We start from the raw sequence: 9612 nt of genomic DNA, 5'->3' as shown, positions 1-9612 counted from the left end.
TTAAAATCAAATTAATGGCAACTAATTAAGCAAGATTCTAAGCAAGTTGCCAGAGGAGGGAGTCAGGCTGCGCCCTGACCAAAGGCCTGGTGGAACAACTCTGTCTTGCAGGCCCTGCGGAAGGATGTCAGGTCCCGCAGGGCCCTAGTCTCTTGTGACAGAGCGTTCCACCAGATTGGAGCCGCAGCCGAGAAGGCCCTGAGTAAATTAATTTGGATAGGCAGAAGATATTAAAAAAAAAATTAAGGAACCGCAGAAAGAGGGGGAAGGAAGTCAAGCTTTGAAATGTCAAAATGATGGTAAAATTAGTTATATGTATAAAATAAGTGAAATGTATGAATTGGAAAAGTATAAATAAAGAAATGGAGAAAAAATAGTTCCTGCTAATTTAGGTCCGATGTGGGGTAGAAATGTTTAAAAACATTATTAATTAGCAGCAGCATATTAATTACCAGCGCCACCGGAAGGCTCAGCTGAGAATTTAACCTGGAACTTTCTGCGTGGAAAGCTGGTGGAGATGGTGTCCAAAGTCAACCCAGAAGTTGAACCTCCAGGGCGCATCTTCCTTTCAAACTCTATGTGACAGAGACCGTCAGGCCCTGAGCGGAAGCAGCCCCGGGGTCCTGCCTATGACGAGGAGCCACCCGAGACCGCGCGAGGACCCCTCTCGGGACTATCTACTTAAATCGCCTGATTAAAAAAACAAAAGAACTGATGCGCCTCGTTCAGCCCGTCTTATAGCGCAGTTTAATTAGCCGAGAAGGTCGCCGGGCGTCTTCGACGGCGGTTGCGGAGAGGTGAGAGGGAAGGGTTCCTCTTGGCGAGTCGGGCGTCTTTTTGGTCGCCTACGTCCTTCCCATCAGCCCCCGCGCCGAGCAGCAGCAGGAAGAAGGCGCAGAACCCACGTGTTGGACAAGATGCCCAAGTCCAAGCGGGACAAGAAGGGTGAGTGATGCCGCAGGTCCTCAAGGAGCGTTTTCCTACTCACCTATGTATTTCCCACCCCCCCCACACACACACCTATGTATGCTTAGTGTTCAGAGCTTTATGTAGCCTAAGAGTGATAATTAAAACGTTGGAAGCTATACCTGTACTGTATAGCCGTAATATTGTCCATTATTCTTGTATTAATGAGATAAGGATTTGCTGAGTTAAGATTGAACTGGAATACAAAAGGGGGAGGTGAGAGGAGGTCTGGGAAACAAGTTAATGGAAATAAGAAATGGAAATTATATTTGTTTTAACTGTTTTTCTTTTCTTTTAACTTTGTATTTTTGTCACTTTGTGTATTTTTGTTTTTTTTTTAATCAATTTGGAAACTCTAATAAATATTTATTAAAAAGAATATTATTGTATTAATGAGGGGGCTGGTGCCGTGTTGCTTTTGTTGTGACTTGATGGTTCTCATAGGCTAGGATTAGACTGAGGGGACAGCTCAGTCGGTAGAGCGCGAGACAACTTAGTCTCAGGGTCGTGGGTTCGAGTCCCATGTTGCGCAAAAGATACATGCATTGTGTGATAGCAGTTTTGAGGTCCTAGATATATGTTAAATGTTCATAAGTGTACCAACCAAGCACATACATAGATCAGCACAGGAAGACCGACCTGGAACCATTTTGGATTCCCAAACTGTCCCAAATGACCAAATGTTTTCTCTGCAAGGTCAAAGGAAAATAGAAAAGCCTCCGCATTGTCTTTTCCTTCACATATCCTGTCTTAAGGGTATATCTGTGTATGAATAGGGTAAGCCTGTGATCTGGCTCAGGAACTAAGTATTTATCATTACAAAAGACTGGCCTGGCTCCCCAGGCAATCCAATCAAGTAACCTGCCAGACAGGAGATAAACAATGGCAGGAGAAAAACAATATTCAAATTTCTGTTTTAGACGGCCTTTTCTGTGATGTAGGTGTGATGTATCTGAGGAGTGGTCTTAGGTTACACCCCTTCTGTGATGTATGTATGATGTTTCTGGGGGTGGTCTTGAGCTACAGGGTGGCAATTTCAAAAGTCTTTATAAGGCCTTGCGCACCATTGTTCTGGGTTCCTCCTCCTCTCCTGCGGGTGAGGGGAGCACCCTGTTGCAACAGAGCAATAAAGATCAAGCTTACTAGCTGCTTTGCTTCTCAATATTCTCTGGTTGGCCTTTGTTATTTTCACCTACCATTAGGGAACCTACGTAAGGACTCTATATGGGCTCTTGGGTACCCCATAAGGGAAAAGGGCAATTTTTGTTTTTAAAAATTTTAAATTACCTACCCTGGAGCTCAAGACCACCCCTCCATACATCATACATACATCACAGAAGGGGTGTAACCTAAGACCACCCCCCACAAACATCATACCTACATCACAGAAAAGGTGGTCTACAACAGAAATTTGAATGTTGTTGTTTTTCCGGTCTGCCAGGTTATCTGATAATGCCCCATCTGATTGCCTTTCCTGGTAGTCTAGCCATTCCTTTGAGATGGTGATTACCCACTTCCTGAGACAATGGGAAGGTTCCCTCACCCCCTCCCTCCTTGCAGAGAAAACATTTGCTCAGTTTGGGAGTCAAAATGGTTTCAGGGTGGTCTTCCTGTGCTGCTCCAGACATGTGGTCCACATATCTATGTACGTGCTTGGTTGGTACATTTATGAACATTTATTATATATATAAAGACCTTAATTTTTTTATTTCACCTGCAATGCAAGGGATGGGCTAGATGACCATCGTGGTCCCTTCCAACTCTACAGTTCTATCTATAGCAGTGGTTCCAAACCATTTTTGGCCAGGCCCCACCTAAGCATCTCTAAAATCCTGATCCCCACCCCCCGGTGACATGTAGGAGGAAGTCTAAAAGGCAACTGTTAGTAACTCATTCTAGAATTGCCCCCTGTGATGGTTATAAGGGGTTACTTGTGCGTAAGTTGCTGTTACTTTCGGCTAGATTGCTTGGCTAACCATGCCTCGGCTGACAGCCCTTCACTCCATGGCCGTTCAGTCGCTTGCAGAATCCGTCAGTGGGCGTTTCTTGAACCTCTTCCAGCATAAAAGTTGTTTGACGCCAAGTCTCTGCCTACTCTCCCTGCGCGGAACTCTTCTGCGCAAGGAAGGAGTGGGCAGAGGTGTGCCCGTGCTCTCTCCACTAGTCTCGGGCGAAGAGTCTTGGAGACCCCTCTCCAAATCCCCCATCTCCCTCCCTTCTCTGCTGGTGTTGCGCTGAATTCCTTCCCCTCTGCTGGTCCCCTCTCCCGCATCGCTCGGGAGCCTTGCCTCCACCTCTCGCTCCGATGTCAGTTCCCTGACACCCCCCTTAAAAATCAAATTGCCCCCCTGTGGGGCATGTGCCCCACTTTGGAAACCACAGATCTATAGTGTTGTTGTTTGGATCCATCTGTCTCAGGAGACAGTGGAGGAGTGTGCTTTTGGGGGTGAAGCCACTGGAAAGTTACAGCGCCTGCTGTGGCTGTAGAGATTGATACGGGAGAGACGTGTTTTGTTTCAGGCGGGGCAGATGAAGGCACCTGCTTGTGCTGCTGCAGATGTACCAGACATTTCTTCTCTCTGCACTCCTCCCAGCAGTCACTGCTATGGATGGACAGCCTGACTGCCTGTCTTCAGGCACTGGTGGTCCTTTGCAAAGGATTCCCACACAGCCGAGTTGATGTTGCCAGCCTTGTGTCATGTTTGCAGACATCTTTGTAATGCAGAGTTGGTCTGCCAATGAGTCTGGTGCTGGAAGCTGGCTCCCCATACTATCCTGCCATCTTCCATTCTGTGAACATGGCCAAGCAAGCGTGAATGTTGCTGAGGCAGGAATGCGAACGTGCTAGGGATGGGTGTTTGGGAGAGCACATCCTTGTTTGAAATTCTGTCTTGCCATTCAATACCCAAAATGTGCGTGTTCGTATTATACCGTATTTTTCGCCCCATAGGGCGCACCGGCCCATAAGGCGCACCTAGTTTTTTTGGGGGGAAATAAAGGGGAAAAAAAATATTTTTCCCTCGAAGGCGCGAGGCTGGGGCGGGGGAAGCCCGAGCTTCCCCAAACCCTAGCCCCCAGAACAGGCTGCTCTCCGCAAGCCCTCCTGCGGACTCAGCGACTGCTGAGTGCGCCGGGGCTTCGGGATAAGAGGCAGCGCTGCACAGGCTGGGGGAGGGCTCCTGCGCTTGCGCAGAGCTACCCGAAGCCCTGGCGTGACTGCTGAGCACACTGGGGCTTCAGGATAAGAGGCAGCGCTGCGCAAGCCGGGGGAGCCCGGCAGGAACTCCCGCGGGCTCCCAAGGCTTGCGGATAGCTTCCTGAAGCCTGGAGAGCGAAAGGGGTCGGTACGCACCAACCCCTCTCGCTCTCCAGGCTTCAGCGAAAGCCTGCATTTGCCCCATAGGACGCACACACATTTCCCCTTCATTTTTGGAGTGGCAAAAGTGCGTCCTATAGGGCAAAAAATATGGTATATAGTTTTAATTCTGTTAATGCTTCATTGTTCTTTAATTATTGTTTCCCACCCCCCTATGTTTTTAGCTGATCTTATTTCTATCTGCAATCCGCCTTAAGTCCCTGTCAGGGAAGAATGCAATGTATAAATAAATATATAATAATAATAGCCTGACTTACCATAACTACGACAATTGCTGCAGGGTGAAGCAATAAGTCAAATATAACACTGAGCAAAACATCAGGTTTGCACAAACTCCAGGTTTGCCCCAGAAACCGCCTTAACTAGGCTCTCCCTGTGGCTGCCCAGCTGGAGTGTCCCATATGGAACTGAATCTCTTTCTTCTTCCTTCCAGTCTCCTTGACAAAAACCGCCAAAAAAGGATTAGAAGTTAAACAGAGCTTAATAGAAGAGGTAAGCAACATTGCAAACTATGACTCTGATCCCGTGTGAAAAATTGCTTTGGAGGAAGGGCTTGGGATTATGTTGCAATTTAGAGTCATGTAAATGCACAGTCTTGAAGGAATTTTTAATTTTTCTCCCTGTCTTAGAACAGAAAGCACAAAAAGTAAAATGAGTCCATAATATAAAATGGCAGAAGCAACATAATGATAACATAACTACCTCACCGCAAAAACAGAAACGTTAAAGGTTTCTTCCTTCCTTCTGAATCTTGAAGGCTGTTTCTATTTAGAGAATAGATTCTTCTTACATTCTGACTTCTAAACTTCTTCACCTCCAGCTGCGGAAATGTGTGGACACCTACAAGTATCTCTTTATTTTTTCTATTGCCAACATGAGAAACAACAAGCTGAAGGATATTCGGAATGCCTGGAAGCACAGCAGGTAAAAAGAAGAAGTCGGGTCACCCGTGACTCTTTCTCTGAGCTGCTTGCAAAACTGTTTGGATTGACTTAGAAAGAAAGAAAAAACACCTTTCAGGGAGAACCTCCCCCTGAACGATGGAGGACTGTGCATGCTCAGCAGTGATAAGATAATTCTTGAAAAGAGTGGGGAAACTGTCATAGTGGAGGAATGGAGTATCCTGGAAAGGACATGATTCTGAGGTGGGGGGGGATTGTTATTATTATTATTATTATTATTATTATTATTATTATTATTATTACCATCATCCATTTCTTAGTCACTTTCTACACAACCATCAACAATGTAGACTAAAAGCAGTTTAACCACAACACTGATGGGTCATTTAAAGCAAAAGTAATACAATACAGAATAGTCACATATGGTAGAGCTTGTCGGAACAATATGTATTCAATCATTTCTGGAAATTCCTGCTAGAGGGTGCCAACTACAGTGGTGCCTCGCAAGACGAAATTAATCCGTTCCGTGAGGCTCTTCGCATAGCGGTTTTTTCGTCTTGCGAAGCAAGCCCATTGACAGCGGATTAGCGCTATTAGCGGTTTAGCAGCTTTTAGCGATCAGCTGATAAGCGGCTTAGCGGCTTAGGAAAAGGGGGGGGAATGGAAAAAAACCTGCAGGAACTCACAAGACATTTTCGTCTTGCGAAGCAAGCCCATAGAGAAATTTGTTTTGCGAAGCGCCTCCAAAACAGAAAACCCTTTCGTCTAGCGGGTTTTCCGTCTTGCGAGGCGTTCGTCTTGCGGGGCACCACTGTATTATCTTGACCAGGATGCTGTTTTGCAGAAAAAGGGCAGCTACAGTAAAGGCCCTGAGTTACTCAGAGCAGGCTATTGAGATCATTGGCACTTGCAGAAGAAACTCCCACATCCCACAGTGATCTACTTCTTAAATCTATTTAATCCATGGATTATTGTCTGCATTACTGACTTAAATATACTCCCAAAATGAGTTAGCTAAGTGTTCGTTGAGTAAGAGCATGTTGGTGTGAAATGTTTGATATTGGGTTCTCCTCCTGCAGTAGATTTGACCGATTGATTTCCTTTTTGCAGGATTTTCTTTGGGAAAAACAAAGTGATGATGGTGGCCTTGGGACGGAGCCCAGCCGATGAATACAAAGATAATTTACACCAGGTGGGGTGTCTGGAGTGTAAACAGTTTCACCAATGACTTCTGCAACTTAGATTCTGTGTGTGACAAATTAGGGGCACGCAGTGAATATTTCCCTATTATCTCCATTCTCCTTTTGTTTTTCAGGTCAGTAAGCATCTGCGGGGAGAGGTTGGACTTCTCTTCACCAATCGCACCAAAGAAGAAGTTGCAGAGTAAGCCTTTCCAAGTCGTCTCTGTCGCTTATAATGTTAGGGGATAACATCTTGCTTGTGAACATTGAAAGACTCAGGATAGATACCGTATTTTTCGCCCTATAGGACGCACTTTTTCCCCTCCAAAAATGAAGGGGAAATGTGTGTGCGTCCTATGGGGGGGTGAATGCAGGCTTCAGGAAGCTATCCGCAAGCCTTGGGCGGGAAATAATTTTTTCCCCCTTTATTTCCCCCCCAAACAACTAGGTGCGCCCTATGGGCCGGTGCACCCTATGGGGCGAAAAATACGGGAGATGATAGATAGATAGATAGATAGAGATAGATAGATAGATGATAGAATAATTTTTTATTTATACCCCGCCCTTCCCGGTTCAAAAACTGGGCTCAGGGCTGCTAACAACAAATTTAAAACACTTAATTGTAAAAGCAGCATAAAATACAGTATAAAAACATGAATAACAATAAAATTCAGAGTTCAGAAATCAATTGAGGGGAAATCCATCTATAATCACCAGGGCTAGCTGGCTGAATTTGTCCTACTTGGGGCAGTGAGGAGGCCAGGGGAGAATTAGCTGTGGAGCCTCAGAGCAGGTAATCTTCATAAAAGGGGAGGGGGAGGGAAGAGAAGGGAAGGGAAATAAAAGATCAGGCTGAATTCAAATTAAAGGCCAGGCGGAAAAGCTCTGTCTTACAGGCCCAACGTAAGGAGGTTAAATCCTGAAGGGCCTTAGTCTCATGGGACAGAGCATTCCACCAGGTCGGAGCCATCACTAAAAAGACCCTGGCCCTGGTGGAGGATAGTCTGACTTCCTTAGGGCCCAGGACCTCTAAACTATGGTTATTCGTAGGTCCTCTGCGGGGATACCAGGAGAGGCGGTCCTGTAAATATGAGGGCCCTAAGAAAGTACTTCACACGGCACACAGTTAAACTGTGGAGCTCGCTCCCATGGGGGGAAGTGATTCCCACCAACTTTAAGGTGGCTTTAAGAGAGGATTGGACTAATTCATGGAGGAGGAGGAGGAGGAGGAGGAGGAGGAGGAGATGGCTATCAATGCCTACTAGCCATGATGGCTCGGCTCTGCCTCCACAAGTCGGACACAGCAATGCTTCTGAATACCAGTTGCTGGAAATTGCAGGAGGGGCAAGGGCTCTGGTGCTCAGGTTTTGCTTACTGGCTTCCCACAGGCAACTATTCAGCCACTGTGAGAATAGAATGCTGGACTAGATGTCCGTTGGCCTGATCCAGCGACAGGGTCCTCCTTATGTTCTATAAACAGCTAGGAACAAGAAGCTGGAATATGTCATAATTCTTGATACTGTAATATGGAATACAGTGGTACCTCAGGTTACATACGCTTCAGGTTACAGACTCCGCTAACCCAGAAATAGTGCTTCAGGTCGAGAACTTTGCTTCAGGATGAGAACCTAAATCGTGCTCCAGTGGGGCGGCAGCAGAAGGATGCCCCATTAGCTAAAGTGGTGCTTCAGGTCTTTAAGAACAGTTTCAGGTTAAGTACAGACCTCCAGAACGAATTAAGTACTTAACCCGAGGTACCACTGTACAGTGGACGCTCGGGTTGTGAACATGATCCATGCGGGATACACGTTCGTAACCTGCAGCGTTCGCAACCCAGTCTGTGCACGCACGGGTTGCAATTTGGTGCTTCTGCGCATGTGCAAAGCACGATTTAGTGCTTCTGCGCATGCACGACTGCGCAACCTGAAGCGGACGCAACATGAGATAGACTGTATGCAATTCTTATGTTTTCCATTTTGTTTGCCTGTTGTTCTTTTTTTTCTTTTTTTCTTTTTTGTATTGTAAGACACTTTTGTAGCCTTATGAGGCTTTGCCCTCGGGTGGGAAAAATATTGCGCCCGGGAAAGGGAAAATGGGAGTCAACAGACACTCAAGGAATAGTTTCGGAGAAAAAGCTTTATTTCTACCATCCATGAACTGGTAGAAGGAGCAAGTGTGGTATAACTCACAAACAAGCACGGGTTCACAGTCATTTGCACAGAGTATATATTACCCTTCTAGTTCCCTCCCCTTTCTCCTCCTTCTGAAAAGTCCTGCCCCATGTCTCCTGAGCATGAACAGAAAATTCCTGCCTTGGGACTCTTTTTGGACTCTTCCCAGGAAAGGGGGGTGAGAAACCAAAGGGGGTTTCAGAGTGTTCAAATATGTTTCATTCTCTTGTTCTGGCATAGTTCCTGGAAAGAAAGTTGCAACTCAAATGTACTGTTTGGCAAGGTCAACTAGCCTGAGAAGCGACCTATGTTACAGCAGAGCGAAATGTTTCTGATGCTTAGCTAATGCCTTTTAGCTGCTGAGAAAATGATTTTGAGAAGCTTTGAGCCTGCTTTGGGGGGGGGGAGTGTGACTTCGGGCCTAGGTGGGGTCACCTGTCCTCACCTCCTTCACTTTGAGTCTTCTTTCCTTAAGAAAAGCCGCGTATAAATATTAAATCTAGATTCCAAGGTTTTGCAAACAGCTAAGCTTAATGGATTTGTCGCTTCCTTCCCTTCCCCAGGTGGTTCTCTCAGTTTAAAGAGAACGACTTCGCCCGAGCTGGGAACAAAGCAACCTTCACCGTCAATCTGGATATGGGGCCCTTAGAACAGTTTCCCCACTCTATGGAGCCGCAACTGCGGCAACTTGGGCTTCCGACGGCCCTGAAAAAAGGTGGGCGGTGTGTCCCGGAGTTAACCTGTGGAACTCCTTTCCACAGGAGTCAGTGATGGCCACCAACTTGGATGGCTTTAAAAGAGGATGAGACACATTCATGGAGGAAGAGAGGGTGGACATGTGTTCGAATCCTGCTTGCTGGTTTCCCCAAATGGGCATCTGGTTGGCCACTGTGAGAATCAAAGCCTAGACTGGATGGAGCACTGCTCTGATCCAGCAGGCTCTTTTTACATTCTTACGTGCACGCTATTGGAAATAGCTTAGCCATGCATTAACGTGGACCCAAGAGAAAAAAATA

The 9612-nt window shown here is 46.3% G+C and overlaps 1 protein-coding gene across 1 annotated transcript; it reads left to right on the top strand.

Annotated features, from left to right (window-relative positions):
• Positions 1–714: 714 nt before the first annotated feature.
• On the top strand, positions 715–9508 carry MRTO4 (MRT4 homolog, ribosome maturation factor). The gene is made up of 6 exons (XM_081871406.1): positions 715–945; positions 4776–4834; positions 5163–5266; positions 6355–6436; positions 6560–6627; positions 9160–9508. The coding sequence occupies exons 1-6, from the start codon at positions 918–920 to the stop codon at positions 9365–9367; spliced, it is 549 nt and encodes a 182-aa protein (XP_081727532.1). The 5' UTR covers positions 715–917; the 3' UTR covers positions 9368–9508.
• Positions 9509–9612: the final 104 nt, after the last annotated feature.

Source organism: Podarcis erhardii, assembly GCF_964252035.2.
Source record: "Podarcis erhardii genome assembly, chromosome: 7".
In the NCBI taxonomy this organism is placed as follows: domain Eukaryota; kingdom Metazoa; phylum Chordata; class Lepidosauria; order Squamata; family Lacertidae; genus Podarcis; species Podarcis erhardii.
Note: the sequence above shows the minus strand (reverse complement) of the source record. Positions and strands in the feature narration are given on the sequence as shown.